The sequence below is a fragment of the Chelonia mydas genome, chromosome 4 (assembly GCF_015237465.2).
Source record: "Chelonia mydas isolate rCheMyd1 chromosome 4, rCheMyd1.pri.v2, whole genome shotgun sequence".
NCBI lineage: Eukaryota > Metazoa > Chordata > Testudines > Cheloniidae > Chelonia > Chelonia mydas.
In genome coordinates this window covers 30,910,239-30,931,065 of record NC_057852.1, presented here as the reverse complement: position 1 = coordinate 30,931,065, position 20,827 = coordinate 30,910,239, and the positions used below count along the sequence as shown (strand labels likewise).

Genomic DNA, 20,827 nt, shown 5'->3' with positions numbered 1-20,827 from the left:
ATTAAAGTGACCAGACAGCAAGTGTGAAAATTTGGGACAGGGGGTGGCGGATAATAGGTACCTATATAAAATAAAGTCCCAAATATCAGCACTGTCCCTATAAAATTGGGACATCTGGTCACCCTAAGTAGAATGGCACTGAAATGCACTCACTGCCTGCAGAGTGCAATGCCTCAGATAGTCGGTGTTTGACCAATTTGACAGTGCCTTCCAATCAACATCTGCACGAAGCATAATCTCTATGCCAACGGCAGTTAAAGAGCTAAGAAATATGTGGGTTTAGGCATTACACCAGGTTATAAACCCAGCCGCTTCACCTCATCCAGTTTAGAAATTGATGTCAATCAATGAAGATAGCTATACTGATTGCTCAAAATAATAAAAGGTGCAAGAAGTTCAGGTAAATGAAAAATGTTTACAATTGCCCACTGAATTCAGAGCAGGTAGGGTTTCTACAATATAAACAATAATAAACTTGGACTACTGGATCTTTTTTCAGTACAAAGAAAATAAAATCCTGCTGATTTCCCCATGTTTAGGAAAATCTTACCTGACTGTCAATTCTACACAAAAGGCTATATCATGTCATCAATTGAAGTCAATAGTTGCTGAATAACCTGGTAGCTTTATAAGATCCAAAGATTATTCTATGAGGAAAGATTTATTAGTTTAAACTTTATAAATGTTTCCTGACAGAATTGCTATTACATGTAAAAAAGGACAGTAGAAAGCAGCAAGATTTATCATTCATTTCATCTCATGAAAAATGTCATTGCTTTAGATCTGCAAAAAGAAAAGGAGTACTTGTGGCACCTTAGAGACTAACCAATTTATTTGAGCATAAGCTTTCATGAGCTACTGCTCACTTCATCGGATGCATGCCGTGGAAAATATAGTGGGGAGATTTTATCTACACAGAGAACATGAAACAATGGGTATTACCATACACACTGTAACAAGAGTGATCAGGTAAGGTGAGCTATTACCAGCAGGAGAGAAAAAAACCTTTTGTAGTGATAATCAAGATGGGCCATTTCCAGCAGTTGGAGTCTGAATGAGAGACTGCTGAATTGGAATTAATTTACAAACTGGACAGCATTACATTAGGCTTGAATAAAGACTGGGAGTGGATGGGTCATTACACAAAGTAAAACTATTTCCCCATGTTTATTTCCCCCCCCCCCACACACACACACACATACGCTCTGTTCCTCACACGTTCTTGTCAACTGCTGGAAATGGCCCACCTTGAAAATCACCACAAAAGTCCCCCCCCCTCCTGCTGGTAATAGCTCACCTTACCTGATCACTCTTGTTACTCTTGTAACACCCATTGTTTCATGTTCTCTGTGTATATAAAATCTCCCCACTGTATTTTCCACTGAATGCATCCGATGAAGTGAGCTGTAGCTCACAAAAGCTTATGCTCAAATAAATTTGTTAGTCTCTAAGGTGCCACAAGTACTCCTTTTCTTTTTGCAGATACAGACTAACACAGCTGCTACTCTGAATCCTGCTTTAGATCTGTAACAGCAGGAACAAGTAGCATGCAATCAAATGAAAACTTGGTGAAGGGGGGAGGAGGGGAAAGAGATAAGAGCATAAAAAGAGGATCCTAATAAATTGTTCTAAAGAATGTGTTAATACAAATCAGGGATGTATCTGATGTCCACCAATACTGTCAGCCAGACTAGCTGCTGCCCTTAGCAGAATGCCCAGCATTTCTCAGAGAATGTTCTGACAGAACACAGAATGGAAATGACAATATAGTGGGTTTTTATTAGCATCCGAGACTTGGAATGTTCAACTGATTCCAATAACACAGATCCCTACAAAGCTGGGGAAAGGAGTATTACAAAAAAAAAACCAGGCATGAGCATGAAAAGGTAAAGAGGGAAGTGAAGAGGGAAGGAATGGGCGGGGGGTGAAGAGAGGATTTATTCTCCTTGTGCCTTCCTTCACAGCTACTGAAAGTGGATGCTGCTCAGAGTGAATGAGGGGAGGAGGGAGAAGAGAGAAAAAAAAGTGTCATCACCCCACTCCCTTTAGGACGCCGGGGAACACACAATCCTATAAAAGGTGCCTCAGCTCCTGATCCCCTTCAGCAAAGCAGAGAGAGAGAGCTGGCTGCACAGAGAGGGAAGGGGACAGCGTGTACTACTCACAAGCAGCAGCTCTCCTGGTCCAGCGAGTGTAGCATCCTTCTATAGTTTAAGCAGCATAACCACATGTGGTGTTGCTCAAGCCTGCTCTGATCCTTCTCTCACTTCCACTGAGTGGTTCTCATTTTGTTGATCAACTGTCTTATTTTTGGGTGGGGTGGGAGGGGAAGTGGGGGGAAGACTTTCATATTGCTGGGACAAGGGGAGACATTCAAGATGACTTCTATACCTGCATCCAGCTGGAGTGCAAATGAGAGCAGCGGCTGGAACACAAGCTTCTCTGGATCAGGAGGCAACTGGGGGCAGCCTCTGGGAGCTCAGGCTGGTAACATCTCCTCCCCATTAGCACCTGCAACAGCTAACTTCTCCAATCAATTTGTGCAGCCCTCCTGGCGCATTGCCCTGTGGTCTCTGGCTTATGGTGGGGTGGTGGCCGTGGCTGTCTTTGGCAACTTGATTGTCATCTGGATCATCTTGGCTCACAAGCGTATGAGGACAGTGACTAACTATTTCCTGGTGAACCTGGCTTTCTCGGATGCCTCCATGGCTGCTTTCAACACCGTCATCAACTTTATCTATGCCCTGCACAGCGAGTGGTACTTTGGGGAGGCTTACTGCCGCTTCCACAACTTCTTCCCCATCACTGCGGTCTTCGCCAGCATCTACTCCATGACGGCAATTGCCGTGGACAGGTGAGAGAAGGGTGGGGACAGGTGGAGATGATGGGGTGGAGACAGAATCTCTCTGCTGAAAAATCCCTGAGGGAGAAAGCCAAATAGGTGAGGGGGTTGAGTGATGAACACTGCACCCAAAGTGCTCTGTGTGGAAATCCTGCTGCAGTCCTTGTGTCTGTTAGACAGATCAGCACTGACACTCCACTGTGCCTTTTCAAGATCCTTCCCTAATGCTCATTTTAACTTTTTTTCCCCCTCTGTCTGATTTACCTCTCAGTCTCTCTCTCCTTGTCATCTTTTATTCCTGCTCCCTTAGTCTCTTTCTTTCACATTCTTTTCCTGTGTGATGACTTCAGCAGCTGTCTTTGCTCCCATCCTTTCAATAATGATTGTGCTATGCCAGCACCTGCTCTGCGTGTGCTCTTTACCCAGGAAGATGCTCCGTCCATACAGTCCATGCCATTGTGCTACACCCTGCTGCTGGAGAGTCTATACTAATGGTGTGATTAGAGGAAGCATTTCAAATTTCCCTCTTTATTTCTGCAGCTGGCAGTCACTGAGGAGGACACATCCGAGAGAAGCATCTACCTCTGAGGTCCCTTCCAACCCTGATATTCTATGAATTGTAGTTTACTTCCTCAGCAGAGGGACAGCAACCTCAGACTCTGTTGTCAGTAACTCCCCTAGTAGGAAGCTTCTTTCAGCTTTGCCCCTCCTGATCTTAGCTAATGAAAATATTTACATTGTCATTTGTGTATGCCAGTACGTGTGGCTACAGGAGGTATTATGTTTTTAATAAAGTGTATGATTTCCTTTTCAATAATCAGAGCAAGGAAGCCTGTGATCATGAGAGAAAATAGAATAGGGACAAAACTTCATCCTGGTGTTCTTGATGCTAGTGGGATAGGAATGATACAGAGGTTCCTATTGACGACACCATCAAATCTCACAAAAATGTTTCACTAGATTGTTCCCTGACTCTTGCAAGATCAGTCTGTGGCTTTCCCTTAGGAAGTGCTCCCTTCTTCCTGATCACTTTCACATACACTATATTGAAAGGGAGACTCAGCACTTCCTTCATGAGCCTAAGCAATTTAGTTTACATTCAGAAAAACTGGTAGCTTTAAGATGCAGAACTGGAGCAATAGGTAGTGTAGTTATTTCTAAGACTCTTTACTACGTGTTTGTTATTGCAGTGCATTTATAACTTTTTAAATGCAAGAGAGTACATAAGCTATTAAAACCATGTTCTGTAGTTTTGCTCACTTCACTTGCTAGAAAATCTGAAACTTTGGGGTGATAATTTTTAAAAAGGTTCAGTCATATGAAGCTTTAAAAACAAGTGCAAAGACAGCAGCAGCATTCCTACAGAGCAGAAGATCATAATACTTCTTTGTGAGTTCTACTAAATTGTAAGTCTGAAGGCTGAATTCTCAGCTGCAAGAACTCATGCTAGGTATGGCTGACAGAAGAGTGATTCTAAGCCACCTTTCCACTTCCTCTGCTCCTGGGGCTAGTGAGGGCCATGCTACCAGCCCCAAATTGTAAGAGTACACTGTGCTCTGACTTCACTCCTGCTATCAACTCACTTTACCTCACCTCCAACACACACCCCTCTGCTGAAGGGGACATAGAACAGATGGAATAAAGTCAGGTGTGCCATCCTTATGACAGCTGAGGATTCCCCAGCTGCCCATTTAGGGCTAATTTAATGTCCTCAGTACTCCAAAGAGTCTTTAGTGGGTACTGAGGATCTGGCCCTAAGATTTTATTCATATTTATCCAGATGCCTTGTCTGCATTTTTTTGTGAGAAAAAAATTGACATATTGTGTTACACCAAATATTGCTGATTATTTTAGGAGATTGGAATCAAAGATGAAGTTGTCCTGTGTTACAAAGCCCCCAAGGAAGAGAGATAGGTGTATTTCTAGAATGAGTGAAAAAAAACACCTGTCCTGCTCCCTGCTCCACACTGCCTAAAGCATACATGATGGACCTAAAACGTATCTGAAATGTTTGGCTTGGTTTTAACAGGTTGAAAGGCACACAGTGTTAGAAATTCGTTAGGTGCCATTCTTCCCTCCAACTTATTTCTGAGAACAAGTGACTGGGCTCAGAGATCAGAATAGGGGCTGTCAACAGAAGATATCTCCCTCCTCCACAGGAACCTGAACCCAGGAAAAACACACAGTCTTCCCTTGGTGGAAGGAGGCATGCAATCAACTGTTCAATGAGTCCTTTTGTTGCCCAGGAAAAAACAAATATTCAGCTCTCCGCAGGGTTTATCAAAAGTCTTTTAAGACAAAAATCTCCTCCTTCTGAGGCTCAAGCAGGAGAGCTGCAGCCACTGCTGCCTTCTTTTATACCTAAACAGCTGGGCCAGACACCCAAATGCACATGCTTCATATCTTTTAACCCTTCCCCACCTGCTTCTACAGCACATCCCTGCAGACTCATAAGGAAACAGTTTAGCTGGGAATCCCAAGGAGGATCCAAGGCCCAACCCCTCATAGAACCCAGATAGGTAGCATGTCCTTCACAGGACACTGTTCTCAAAGAGGTCACTTCCTAGAGAAGAGATATAATGCTGGATTCCTGCTTGCTTTCATGAAAGATCTCACACTTACTGTCAGAGCCAGGATGTTGCTTCTGGTATCTTGGTCAAGTTTTAACTCCAGCAATTAAATTCTGCCAATCTAAATACCACCACCATCATCAATTGGATATATTATTTCTTCACTTCCTGTCTTAAATTGATGTGTAAGTGCTGTTAAACAGGTGTCACATTCCACATTGGACACATATGCATTTCAGCAGTGGGTGAAGTGATCCGTTTCTCATGCCTACCTCACAGAGGTGCTGTGCTAGTTCATTACTGTCTGTTATATACTTGATTTTGCCACATGAAAGGCACTATAGAAATGCAAATGTTACTTTATGGCTATTTTATTTATAAATCACTTCCATGTAGTGTGCCAGGGCACTTAGGAAACAGCCATGAAATAAAATACAATATAATTAGCATGTCAAGAAAACAATGTTAAAAAAATATTTAAGAACCATATGCCAATGCATCAAATTTAAAACACTGGGGGGAAATGCTACCCAAGGACTGACATTAAACAAACAGCTTCTTTTGCAGAAGTGTATATGTCCAATATGACTAGAAGCTATTAAAATCAAGGTTCTGAGACTCAAAAATGCATACCCGTAACTAAGTTTTATTGATTGTATGCATTAGTATCCACAGGATATTCTTCACTGTCCCAGGTGTCATTAACTACCAAGAAGGGCATTGATCAAAGTCTCAAGTGATGTGGATTTCCTTCAGTATTTCTAGGACTCTCTGTTGCGTGACTAAGTCAAGTTCTTGGATGGATGTGCTTTATCAATACTGTGTTCAGTATGAAGTCACTGGAACCCACACAGGCCATCCCAGAGTAAGGTGATCTCCTCAGTGAAGCTGATAGTTCATTGCAGCAAGGAGGTGCTGAGTTCAGAAGTTGAGGAGGAAGACATTTTGGGTTAATGAAGTTATTCACAGTCCAAAGTGTAAATTTAGCAGCCTCTAACAGAGAAGACGTAAAACATCTAGTTTTCTCCCACAGCCATCATGTAGGCTTGTAAGGAGGCTGTGTGTTGAAGTCTGACTTTATTTGCTGTTTCCCACTACCAGTTTTCATTTCTACTTGCCCTCTTTCAGGTTGGGGAGGAAAAACTCTGAGGTTCCAAGAGTAAAGCAGTAAGGGGATGCTCTGGTACCAGGCCTAGTGAATGATCGTAATAATTCTAATCTTTGGGTCTAATTCATTGATGACCAATGGCCCCATTCCACCAGCTACACTGATCTCAGCATAGAGGAGGAGATGGTGGTGTGGTCATGCTGGAAGGGTTGGGTAGTTTAATACGTGTTCCCTATACCCATTTCCAGTCTAGAAAAATCAGGCTTACCCTATGAACTACTATGTGTTTAGGCCTTGAAATTAACTGTGACAATACTAGTGAAAATGGGTAGGTTTTGGAGCATAGCACCGCAGGCATTATCAGCATGGATGTTGAAGACTCCCAGGATAAAAAGCTTTGGGTATTTTATGTGCATAATGAAAGGTAGCATCTCGGTTTTAATTTCTTTCTTTTCATGTGTATTTATACTATTAACACACCCTAAAAAAAAATCACAACTAACATACTGTTAGCATTTCCGTAATAATTCTCTCACTTTTTCCAAGGTTCATAAACACATTAGTATGTAAGGAGTCACCAGATAGCAATGTTACACATATTAGAAGTCCTTTTTCCTAGTTTGCAAAGAAGTTTTTGCTCTTTGAAGCAATGCCATATTGTTATTAGCTTTTTATATGCAGTAGTCCTTGGAGGAAGCTGTGGCAGATAGAGAGTGCTCTCTGGATTTGGAGTAGCTTTCCAGGAACCAAGTGCTGGAGTATAGGCTAAGATTTCTGAAGAATGATTTGCTTGTGTGCTATTTGTGATGCCTCTGTTTCAGGATATATATGTGTGTGTGTGTGTGTATACACACACACACACACACACACACACAGCAAGTTACATTTGTGAAATAGCCAGACTCTGTATCACTCATTTCTCCTTCACTTGAAAACCAACATGCAAGGTCCCAGAATTTGCTACTACTCAGCAGAGGGCCAACACTGGCATCAGAAGCAGGACACTGGTATTGGAAAGAGAGGGTGTGTGTGTGTGTATATATATATATATATATATAAACTGTTTTTTCCTACCTTATTCATATTTCTGATAAAGCAAAACAAGACCTCCAGAGAAATGAATGCACAAAGTTTGACATAAGTATCTTAACTTACATTCTGAATTTCCTCGTCTGGAGATTCAGGTTTCTACTTTGTATTTAACTCATACCATCGTGCCTACTTATGAAGAGGTTCACTCACCACAAGAGCACTTCCTCATGGGCAGGTGTGGCATAGCAGCTCTCTCCCCATATGGCATCCCCTACTGACAGTTGTTCCATTACCACAGTGGTCTCTCTCCCCAAAATTCAGCCCTCCAGACCAGACATGATTTAATACACCCCTTTTCAAGTTACAAAATCCCATAGGATAAGAGTCCAAAGGCCGTCTCCGGATAGCGTTCAATCCTAGCTTAGGGGTCAATGCCTCTATCAGTAGCTAGCAAAGGAGCCCATCCCATCCGCTACTCTGGGTTCTAACCTAGAGAACCTATAACTAGTAATCAAGGTCCTCAGTACTCATCCCTAGGCTCCTTCCTGCCAAGCCTCCCTACCTCAATTTTGCCCCAGGAGCTTACTCTGCTCCCAATGGCTATTTTACCCCCTCCTAGCTTCTTACCAGACTGCTTACTCGAGGATAGGCACTCAGGCCTTACGCTCCCCCTAGACTTCCTTCTTGTCACTGAACCACCCCCATCCCAGGAAGTGACTAGAGCCTCCCTCCACTGCAGCCCCCTCTGTTTTTCAGCTTCCTGTTTTTATACTATTGTCCACCCCTTTTACCAGCTGGGCTTCATTCTCAGTTAACTCTGGCCCTCCTTCTCTCAGGTGAGGCAGGATAACCTAACTGGCCTCTCAGGGCTGGTGTGGGGTGCACATCCCCTCACTCTAAGGCTATGCTATTTCATGTGAAAGCAGGCAATTATGACTTGAGCTCTGTGAAATACTTGTACTGAGCCTCAAACTAGCCAGAGCCTGTAACTACAAAAGTTAGAAGCCAGTGACCCTCCTTCCCTGAATTACGCTCCATTGCTACCACTCCCTCCTACAACCCCCATAACGTATTTCATTAGACCTTTAGATGGCTTATGGCTTAATTAAAAAAAAAAAAGAAACAGTGGGAATCTTTTGGCTGATTTCAAAAGGTTTAGCTCAGGCCATTCATGAGGCATTATAGGGCTTGTTGGGGAGTAGTAAGGGGTCCCTTTGGCACAAGGGTTCAGTCTAGAATAGGAAGGGGCATTTTGTCAGAGCTTCAAATGAGCCTCCAAGGGTGATTTGTCTCCAACCCACAAGAACCAAACTGCAGGGTTCAGTAGATGCCAGGAACCTCTTTGCAAAGCAAAATATGTAAAGATCCCATTGCCCTAATTACCACTCCTTTCTTCAACAAAGAGGAAACAATTAATCCAATACATTTTCTACAATATAAAATTACTGTTTTAAACAGAAAGTGACTAATTTGTTCTACCACTGAGCTACTCCATTCACTTTAAGAAAAGAAACTCTTAAAAGTGCAGCTCTGTGCCCATGTCTTGTGTTCTTGTATTCTACTCAATATTTTCTTTTTCCTCTATTGCGTCACCCTTCCCCTGCTGAGCAAATTTATCTAACGCTCTATTTGAACATATTAATGTTCCATACATCACTGCCTTTGCTTGTGAACTAATTACATAGTGTTTGAGCTCTTTGTTTGCTCCATGTAAATAGTCTATGCTTGATGTTTCTCTTGGAAATTGGAAAGCTTGTTTCTTTCCAATAAATCCCTACTCCTTTCATAATCAGGCCCATCCCACAGCCTTCTTTTAGGCAAAACCAGTATTGCCTTCGTTACAGAGACAAGGTGAGTGAGGTAATAACTTCTATTGGACCAGCTTCTGTTGGTGAGAGAGACTAGTTTTCGAGCCACGCAGAGCTCTTCCTGGTGGTGTGATGGTATCCCAACAGGCCTGGTTGCTGAAAAATCTTCCTCCTAAACAGTGCATTCAAGATTACTGGTTGCTTTGGGGGAAAACACACACAAAAAATCCTTGATTTCATAGTTTTTTATACTTTAAGATTAATCATCTTGATGGAAGTGAATACATGATTGATTTTATATGGAAGTTTGGTTCCATATGCTTCTTCCTATGTGCAGTAGCTTGGACTCTCATTTCTTTTGCTAAAAAATACTGATATCATAATCCTCATAGCGTGGCCAGCGCGGCCAACACATCACATCCTGAAACGAGTCATTGACTCTCTAACAGCATCAAAAAAATCAGTCGCCTAATCCTGGAGCCGCAGATGCTAAAGTCTTCTCAGGCTCCAGACTTAAATGAAGGGGTAGCTACATCCCTACCTCAGCAAGTTACCCGACTGAAATTGGAATTCTTCATATCAGGACAGTTTTGTATGTGGTAAGGTGCGCTCTCCACAGATAGCAGTAATGTGTAAAGGGGGTCTCTCAAGGTCTCTCAATTCCTTATTTTCCTTTTCCTTATTGATAACATTGGATTCATACCATAGACCCAATATGTAACACAGCCAGCCCATTGCCACTTTGGCATTTTCAAAGCATTCAATTCATGATTCACCTTTGTTTGATCTTAAGTCTAATCATAGCATATTACACACACATATATTTCCATGTTTAACCATCTTTATTTTTCATTTCATCTGCTTCGAAAAGTTCAGACCCAAAATGGACTCTACTCAACATAGTTATATATTCTGAAACATACCAACCCTCCAAAACAAAATTTGCAGTACAGAGGGGTTTTTTCAGGAAGGCGATCTGCTAACAAATCTGGGATGCAAATTCTCTTTGTGACTGTTAGCAATACCTTGCCCCATTCCTCTCATTACATGTGCATATGAATTACCTTTCTGTCATGTCTGCCTGTTGGACTTATTCCTTTGAGGAGCTAAAAAACTCTGCACTTTGACATCTGTATTCAGAGAATATCTGAGTATCCAGATAGTTAATTCTTTCAGCTAGGTCAAAGATAGGTTTCTTGCTTTGAATATCACTTTAATATATTATCCTCCTCGGATTTTATCACAGCAACAAAAATATTCACATTGTAAAAATTTACTTGTATAGTGCCATTCCACCTGAATATCTCTAGCCACTTTGCAAATATTAATAGTTTATGGATTAGGCCTCCCAGCGTCCAGTGAGATCAATTAGCATTTTCCCCCATTTCACAGATGGGGACAGTAAAGCATAGAGAAGTCAAGGACTTCTTTTTCAAACATGTCCTCTACTTTTGACTGTGTCAGTTTTTGAGAGCCCAATCTGAGACACACGGTTTGATTTTCAGTACTTCTACATCACCAATTGACTTCATGGCATATTGTTGTCTTACAGTATGTTTACACTAGCACTTTTGTCAGTAAAACTTCTGTCAACAAGAGGTTTGAAAAAAATAGGTGACACCAGCAGAAGTGTGGACAGCACTATGTTGGCGGGAGACGCTCTCCTGCCAACATAGCAGCCAGCGCACACACAATCTCTCTCACACACATGTTCACTCACTCTGTTACTCTCTCACACACATACGCACACCACTCTGTCTCACAACACACATACACACTGTCTCTCTCACACACATACACACATTCTGTCTCTGTGTCTCTCTCTCACACACACACACAGTTTCTCACACACATGCATGCACACACACACCCTGTCTCTGTCTCATACACATACATACTGTCTCTGTATCACACAAACACACACACTCACTGTTTCTGTGTCTGTCTCTCTTTCACACACACACTCTGTCTCTCACACATACATACACACACACACACTCTATCTCTGTGTCTCTCTCACATACACACAAAATAATTTTTGTACATTCTAGCCTTGACCCCGCAGGGCTGAGGTGCTGATGAACACCTATAGCTATCAAATTTTTCACAATTTTATGTAATTTAAATAAGATTTATGTGGATTCAATATTTAAGGTTCTGGTCCAACTTCCAATGATGCCAACGGGAATTCAATCAACTTTAACAGGAATTGGGTTGCCTTGGAATTATTAATAATATTCAAAATTATTAATATTAACATGGAAACCAAACACTAATTTAAACAAATTATTTATTAAATCCAAAGGCCAAATGGTACTTATACAATTGCTCTAACATGCCTAAAAAGCCTAAATAATAAGCAATTGACTACATCCATACAGTAACAAAACATTTATAAGCATTTGACCAAGATACTTACCAACAGGCTAAACCCAGGAGTGCTTAGACCCATATTGGTCCGCTCAGGTGTGATCAGGAAGGTATTAGTAATGAACCCTTTAAGAGTTTCCTTTTTATACCCTTTAATAAACAAGTGATGTCATTGCCAATTACTGACTTTCGCTAAAAAACAACTTGAGATAGTTCACCCTTATTTCCAGTCTTGATCCAGACAAGATTTAAAACCTCATTTCTTCCCAAGGCCTTTTTTCCCCTCCTTCTTACTGCCAACAGTTTTTCCATTGCACCCGGGTTCACATAGGATTTAACACTCGTGTGTGTGTGTTGGGAAGGGCTATGATGGCTCCTTTTAAGACAGATTCTCTTTGTTTTATTTAAAACCATCTGCAGTTCTTCCTCTCAGGCAGAGGCCTTCCTTTTAGAAACTTCCTCTTATCTCATTCGTTATTCTTTGAACCAGACATCCTCCCTACTTCATTTCTTCTGGCCTTATAAGTTATTATTTTCAAGACCTTTCTTCTATTTGCTAACAAGTGCCTTTCTTCACAACACATATATTTCCTTAACCAAAGTTAAGATAACCCTAAATCTTTAATTTCATAATTTTCCTACAGGTTGGGATGTAAATTACACAACATTGGTATTCTGCTCCAAATAAAATTGTTCACAATTGCGTGAGATTTGCATTTATCTGATGGGGCTGGAAATAAAAGATAGGATATAATAATGTTGCTAAAATAAGCTATTTACACTAGAAATGTGCCGCAGTATTGAGTCCAGGTTCAGATTTTGACTGCTCCCAAAGTTTAGGGAATGATACTTTTATGCCCATCTCTAGCATACATACATAATGAAGCACACACAACATATAAAGCATAGTGGAATCAGGAGGGTCAGGAGAAGAAAGAGCTCTCCTCAGCCCTTCCAGAGCTGGGAAGGCTGATTCTACCAGACTCTTTCAACAGCACCCTGCTGAGTAGTGTTCCTATTTTAAAAGGAAGTTGTTTAATCTGAGGAATTAAATTAAGGCTAAGTAAATACATTACCAAGGACATATTGCAAATTAGAATAGCCTGGGATGAAAGATAAGACCACAAAGGAAACTGCAGCTCTTTTGTGAGGAAAATTGACACTTTTTCATAACTAGCTTCAATTTTCCCTCATCTTTGAGAACTGAGGGTGAGAGAAAGATTTCCTCTTTAGTATCAGAGAGGAAATCTGCTTTATCTGCCAAGGTCCCTGAAAGATCAGATTTTCAATCCAATTTCAATTTTGCCTAAGATTGCATTATAAAGACTTTTTTGAACTTCTCTGCAATGCTTGTCTGAGAAGCAACAACAGCGTTCTTTGCTTCCACCATAACATCCGCAAAGTCTCGATCAATGGATTTGTCTGAAGAAGTGAATAGTCTGATTATTCCAACCTTCCTTCATGGTGGGGACTGCGGAAATTTCTAGAAACTTTACAGACACAACCCAGAAACTGAAGCCAGGAGTGGGTGGGGTGAACTGCAGCAGCCTGTTTATTAAGTGATGTGTCTAAACCAGGCTTAGGATCAGCCTCTTTTAGAAACCGGCTTACCCTCCATGCCACATTACATTCGTTGTAACCCACAGAGGTACTCCAGATGGAGCCCCCTCAGTACAAAAGAAAGAGCTGCCAACAGAATGTTCCATGAGGGGCCCTCAACTTAAACATTAGCTATCCCACTTGGTCCAGAATATCCAGGATTTAGTGATCTTCAGGGCAGGCCCATCTATTTACTCAGGCATTTGGGTAAGGAGAGACATGATAGGGGCTGGTGTGTGTGTGTGTGTAAGGAAGGAGAATATTATTGGGCTTTTTATTTTGCTTGTTTATTTTTGATTTGGGGAGGGGGAGTAGCTGCTTTACTTTTGATTGTATTTTTAAATTGGACAAAGAGACCAAGGGCCTGATCCAAATCCCACTGAAGCAGTGGAAGAACTCCTGTTGACTCCAGTGGGCAGTAGCCTCACAATATTGGGCCAGATTTTCAGCTGATTTAAATGGAAGAGCTCTGTTGACATGTGCCCATGTACATCAGCTAACGATCTGACCCACTCTTTTTAGTTGAAATATTGAAAAAACTCTCCTTTAAAGTGTTTTTCACACATCAAGTTCATATGTTACAGACCTACAATGAAATACCTTGTAACAGTTATGAGTTATATTAAGTAGATTAAATGTTTGTATTAGAGAGCTCATTAATGCTACTCACGTGTGCCCAAATACAACTCTAAACAAGGGCTGCTATAAAAAACTGACACTGTGACACACATTTTCACAGTCAAAGAACCAGGTTGCCTTGTGAATGTAACTGGTTATTGTACTGTCCAGCCAACTACTTCTGGAGAGAATATGCAATTGAGAAATTAAAGGAGCCAGTGATGAGTTTCTGTAAAAAGGGAAATCATGGACAAAATTCATCCCTTGTGTAACTCCACTGAAGTCAGTGGAGATACGCAGAGAATTCAGCCCAGAGTCTTTGGTCTGGGGTTGGAAAATTCAGAATCCATGTTACCAGGGTCTGCCCAAAGCTGCAACTGTAACTTCTCTTGCACTGGGTGGCCTCTAGTGTGGTGGGGGGCTCAATGGAAATGTTCACACAGTTTGAAACAGCATTATCCTTTCTTCTAATTTACCATTGGTGATAAAGGAAGATGGCCCTGTCCTGCCCAGCTTCTGGCCTCTTCCTTTGCTGTTCACCGAGGTGACAAACATCCCTATCATGTGTCCAGGCGTTCGGTGCATAGAGGGGAATTCACACACTAATCTAGAAGGCATATGGCCCATATGAACTGACAAATTATAAGTTTGCATCCATATAATTAGGAATGTTTTCACTTCACTTACAAGTTATTGTTCATTTAGGATGGGATTTTCAAAGGCATCAAAGGGATTCCCAAATCCCACTGGCTTTCAATGGGAGTTGGGGATTTAACTTAGAGCTGGTTGGGAAAAGATTCTTCCTACCTGCACCAGGAAAAAAAAATCTATTTTTTCTAATTATATAAAATAAAATTAAATAATCCAGAACATATTCACTTTTCAGTTGCCAAGAAGTGTAAAATATTCAGTTTTTGGTTTATGATAAACCCTCCCACCCCAAAACCCCAAATTTTAAAACCAAAACAAATGTATTCACAAATTTCTGATTTTGTCAAAAAGCCATTTTCCAAAAAAAAAAGTTTCAACTGAAAAATTTTGACCAGCTCTAACCTAGCAAGTGTTTTTGAAAATCCCATCCACAAAAATCCCACCCTTACTGATTTCTTTGTCCTGCTCACAGAAAAAGTCACTCATTTCAAAACCTCACAAATACCCATTTTCGCTTAAAGATCTATTTTACATTAGCCTGTACTTCTCCCATTGCATCCAAGTACTGAACGTATGGCGGGTCTTACATGTTGATTTAGTACCAAAGCAAATGTCAGACATGTGGCACTAGTTATGATGCTGTCATTTTAAATCTCAGTCCCTGAACTCTTAAGTTATACCTTGATTTTATGGGTTGAAATCAGACCCATCAAGCTATTAAACATATGGTGTTGAAACTTAGGTTGTTATAACAGATTATCATTTAATCCCCTTAAAAGGTATTAGTCATTAGAAATTCTGAAACAAGCAGTTTTGCATATAGAACAGAGCTTTTCATTTTTAATAGACTCCCTGTTGATATCTATCTCTGCTTGAATTCTACTCCTGACAAACCACTTGAGGCATGTATGTGCAATGAACCCTTGCCAGCTATTGCTGCTTCCTGCCAAACTCACCTCCAGCACCTTTCAAGTAGTATAACTTTGCATGAAATTGGGAGCTACATTCTAAAGCATCACCTATTTCATATGGACACTTTGTCCTTTTATTTCACAATGTGGTGAACTGAGGTCCAGGGAAGTGTCTATGGATCACAGCTATGTGCATGTACCTAAAAATCCTCAGACATGTAGAGTTGCTAGAGGTTGCATGGCACCTGCATGGTTGCAGAAGTGATGTGGTAGGCAGGTGCCATGAAAATATGCATTTGTATTTGTCACCTATGTACCCACTGCATCTGCTGGATCTGAAAGATATTGGGTCAGGCTGGTGCAGGACATGATGACATCGTCTAAGCATTGCTGCCATTGGCAGGGGGAGCTTGAGAAATAGGCGATGGCTGTGGAGTAGCAAGTCAGGGCCATAAAAGATGTGAGGCAGAGTTGCTCTTTCTGCACAAGCACAGATGGCTTCCAAAGTTGCAGAACCATCATGGTTCCATTGCACAGAGAACACACCACTTGCACCAGTGTGCATCAGGGACAGTACATTTTATATAGCAACTAGGGAGGTTTGAGCAGCAGCAAGGGAAAAAAAGCAAGATGTGGCTAGTAGGTCTGCAACTGTACAAATCTGTTGGCCAAGATCCCTGTGTAGGGTGAACGTGGAGGTTGCAACAGCTCCGATGCTCCACAGCCTACCAACAAGAGAAGGAAGGATTCTTTCCTGTCCACCCTGGCATTAGTGCTCTGTGCCACTTATTTGGATTTGGTACGTGGAAATAGGATTTGACCCTATTGTAGCATTCTTTCAGGAGGACAGAGATATATCCCTGGGACCTGTTCCTGCCTGTTCCTGCCAAAATAGCACTGCCTATTATTGCTTTAGACCAGCGGTTCTCATACTGTGGGTTGGGACCCCCAAAGTGCGACCCTGTTTTAATGGAGTCACCAGGGGTGCCGTTAGACTTGCTGGGGCCCAAGCCCACGCTCCACCACCCGGGGCCGAAGCTGAAGCCCAAGGGGCCGAAGCCTGGGCCTGAAGCCCTTGGGCTTTGGCCCTCCCACCCGCAGCAGTGGGGCTCAGGCTTTGCGCCGCCTGCCTGGAGTGGCAGAGCTCGGGCGGGCTCAGGCTTCGGTCCCTGCTCCTGGGTTTCTGTAGTAATTTTTGTTGTCCGAAGGAGGGCACAGTGCAATGAAGTTTGAGAACCCCTGCTTTAAACAATGCAAAATGTATGTCTAAAGCAGCTGAAGAGAAATTAAATTGGGAGCCTAGGTCCCCTCTAGGTTTTGGAAGTAGCAAATGTTGTCACTGTTCAAAAAATTGTAAAAACACACTTTTTGTTTATTTTAAGCTAAATGTCATATGCTCTTTCTCGCATCTGCCCACGGGAAGTCAAAGTTTATGTATAGAAAGAATAGCCATATACAAATCTTTTGCAAGAATAAATGTGGATAGGGGCTAGGAATCAAATTTTAGTTACCTTTCATCATAATTGTATTCATATATGAGTACATAGAAGCAGTACTGTGACTTCCATTATATCTTTTATTCAAATATGTTGTATGTAGAGGCATTATGGGGCTGGGACATTGTAGTCAGAGATATTTTGTTGTTAAACTGTAAGAAATATGATAGTGGATTTATCTCTTCTTGGATTTTGCAAGAAGACATTTTCTTTTAGAGTCCTCTAAAGTGACATTCCAAAGAGATGGATGGGGGGAAGCTGCTGTTTCCAAAACATGCTATTTTCAAGATGCAGTTTATGGGTAATTAACTTTATTTGCCCCTAGTGTAACACAATTGTACAAAAATATATAATTGCCTTGATCTCTACATTGATGAAACAAACACTGTTGCTTTGCACTAACTGATGGAATTAATACTAATAATATTGTGCTAGCCAAGGTCACTGTGTGCCAGAGACAGACACTGGTATAAAATGTTGTGGGGCTTTGTGGGCTTTTTTCCCTGATTTGCCAATTAGATCAGAGAGCTCAGATGAAAACCAGCTTCTCCCTGTCTGTGTAGCAATTTTATTGTGAGTCTCATGATATTTGGTGTTTTTCTTATAGCCCCGTCTTGTGAGTATATGAGTATCTCAGGTTTCATTTAAAATTAAAATTTCTAGCCCTAATAGTTGCAGAGAAAAACAAATGTGAGTCCAAATATCAAAAGGCAAAAAACACAAAAGAACATCACATGTATTTTTGTTGTTGTAAAAAAGCTCATGATTTTGGGGGGTGGGTAATAGTGTTCTCTCTCTGAAAACAAGAGAAATAAGCTTCTGCTGATCTCCACCCCCCCGACATGGGTCAGCCAATCTAAGACACAGGAGAAAGATTAGGTGTCTTACTCTACGTGAACTTTGTGAACTCAGAATGTGCCTGCAAACAGATTCATTGATAACTAGATAGATAGTCTGGGCACAAACAATATTATTTGTTTTCTTCTTTGTTTTGCATTGAACAAGACTGTTTTTATATCTACTTTATTACATGTAGCGAGGAAAGTGAGGTTGCCCTGCCAATCTTTCCAGATATATAAACAATGTTTACAATAGTCCCTCCCCCCAAATTTCCCTATCTGAAGCAGGAAATATCTGACAAGTTCAAACCAAATGCTGACCTAAGAAATTCAAATCTGACAGTGTGTCTCAAATTTCATTTTCTCAGTAACTTCACTTACAGTATAATGGTAACAATTACAAGGCTTATTTTGGATTTTCCACATATTTCACTCCAGGTTGATACATTTCTGTATTCTTGGAACAAGGATGCAGAATCCTGGGGCTTTTCTTCCTGAATACTTTTTTTCCAGTTCAGTTATGTCCATGTGCTTCTCAAGGATCTGCCAGCCAGAAGCTGACACTATGCCATTTTCTACTGACAATGCACATGTGTGTTATATTTTTGCCTAAAGAAAAGAATATGATTTCAAATGTGAACGTTTCCAGTCCTCCTCCTGAAAAAGTAAAGTAACTCACCTGCCAAACACTCCGTGTTTATCTCCTAGTTTATGGTAGATGTTTTGTATTAAACTCGCTTTTGCTTTTGGACAGAGATTGAGCCAATTGGTGTCAAAAGTGTGGGTCCTAAATCCACGTTTAAGCACCAGAAGAGAAGGAGCCTATATTTCAAAGGCGCTGACCATCTACAGCTGGCATGGACCTCTGTGGGATTTATGGATAGCAATAGAGTTGCTGGTCTTCCATAGTTACCAGAGAGGACCAAGATGTGGTGCATCAGGGAGTTTAAACATAGGAACTTCCTGGTTAGGGAGTTCTCTAAGTGCTGCTTAAAGCATGGATCTTTGTGTCTATGTCCTTATACTACATGGTTTCAGAAGTGAATGAATCCCTCTCTCTAAAGACAGAGTAAAGGAAAGATGAGACCCCCCCACCCTACACTGCCAAAGCCGTGAAAATGGAAAATCAGGGAAGAGACTTGTGAAAGCTACAGCAGGACGGAAGCAGAGCCTTGTCTCAGCACAGCAATGGAGCCCATAGTACAAATGGGTCTGTGAGAGAAGTCTGATTTTGGCAACTCAGACAGCTGAGATCCATAGATTTGAGCAATTCTAGATGACTTCTGTTTTAATAGAGAAAGCACAAGAATTCCATGTAATGCCCTGATATTTGCCATGGGTGATGCTGCTGCTGATATACTGTGCATGCTGCTCCCTATTGGAGGATCATAATGCCACTATATAAAGCCATGGCTTGCCCACACCTAGAAAACTGCATGCAGTTCTGGTTGCCCAATCTGAAAAAAGGTGTATTAGAGTTGGAACTGGTACAGAGAAGGGCAACAAAAATCATTAGGAATAGGGAACAACTTCCATCTGAGGAGAGCTTAAAAAGACTGGGACTGTTCAGCTTAGAAAAGAGACAACTAAGGGGGGGATATGAGAGATGTCTATAAAATCATGAATGTCCTGGAGAAAATAAAGTAGGAAGTGTTATTTCCCTATTCACATAACCCAAGAACTAGGGGTCATCCAATGAAATTAACAGGCAGCAGGTTTAACACAAACATAAGAAAGTACTTCTTCAGGCAATACACAATCAACCTGTGGAACTCATTGCCACGGCACATTGTGAAGGTCAAAATATAAGTGGGTTGACAGGGGATAGGTCCATCCTTCATGAACCCATGCTCTAGGTGTCCCTAAGCCTCTGACTGCCAGAAACTGGGACTGGACACTCAATAAATTGCCCTGTTCTGTTCATTCCCTCAGAAGCATCTGGCACCAGCCACTGTCGGAAGACAGGATTCTGGACTAGATGGGCAATTGGTCTGACCCAGTATGGCCATTTTGATGTTATCTTTTTATGAGGAAAAGATGAAATACTCCAAAGTGAAAGAGGCTTTTGATACCCATTTCATAGGCAGACAGAATATTACATATGAAAGGGCAAATTTAGTAGGAGGTGCCAGCCTCAAGGGAAAAGTCTCAGACTTTTATTACTGCAGTTCATAGTCTTGCTGAACATTTGAATATAAACTAGCAGAACTAATAAGAGACACCAGTTGATCAGTACAGCTTCAGTTAGACTCAGATCTCACACTACCAAAAGTAAGAATCCAAGAAGCCGTAAAGAAACAGCTTTGTGACTTGCATACTAACAGTATATGGGAAACTGCTTCAGACAAAACTGACACAGTAATGAGAGAAAGCCCCAAATGTGAAAGGAGCAATCAGACCAAATGTACACCATAAGAACAGTGCACAACTGGAGCGTGGGAGACCGAAGAACCTTAATAGGAGGGAAGCTTAGAAAAGCTATAGAATATGTGACAAGACACAGCTTGCAACTACGTCCAGCTAGCAAGGCAGAAGGTAGGAGATGCCACAAAATCGGACACTGTGCAATAGCATGCAGATCGCCAAGAGTAGTGGAAACGATAGATGAGGGGGTGTTATCAGATAACAGTGAATGCTTACTTCTAGAGACTATATTCTTAATAGAACAGAGAACACCTGGGTGCACAAGCATGAATAAAAATGGTTGAAACCGTGAATTTAAAATTGATACAGGGGCAGCAGTAACTGGATTTCCAAAAAAGATAATAATTGATTCCAGGATGGAGATCTGCAAAGACCAAATAAGATTCTATGTGGGGCTATGTAGTAGGGTGCACTCTGCTCCTGTCTTCTAGCATCACATAAATGACTAACTCCAGTGACCGTGTATCCACACCATGCTGTTTATTTATGTTCCCTCCACTAACACCTTTATGGTCCTGTGCAGTAATGCTGTGTAGTGTCCCCTGTGTTTCCAGCCCTT

General features: G+C 41.4%; 1 protein-coding gene and 1 long non-coding RNA gene across 2 annotated transcripts in view; one reads left to right on the top strand and one right to left on the bottom strand.

Moving 5' to 3' along the window:
- The window catches only part of LOC122465513, an 84,049-nt gene extending 71,751 nt beyond the window's left edge, over window positions 1-12,298 (bottom strand). The window contains exon 1 of the long non-coding RNA XR_006290429.1: window positions 11,780-12,298. This is a non-coding gene — a long non-coding RNA (uncharacterized LOC122465513). The remainder of the gene's footprint in view (window positions 1-11,779) is intronic.
- Window positions 1,968-20,827, top strand: part of TACR3 (tachykinin receptor 3) — a 67,224-nt gene continuing 48,364 nt past the window's right edge. The window contains exon 1 of the mRNA XM_007054476.3: window positions 1,968-2,854. Within this exon, the coding sequence (XP_007054538.1) occupies window positions 2,379-2,854 (476 nt within the window). The 5' untranslated portion in view covers window positions 1,968-2,378. The remainder of the gene's footprint in view (window positions 2,855-20,827) is intronic.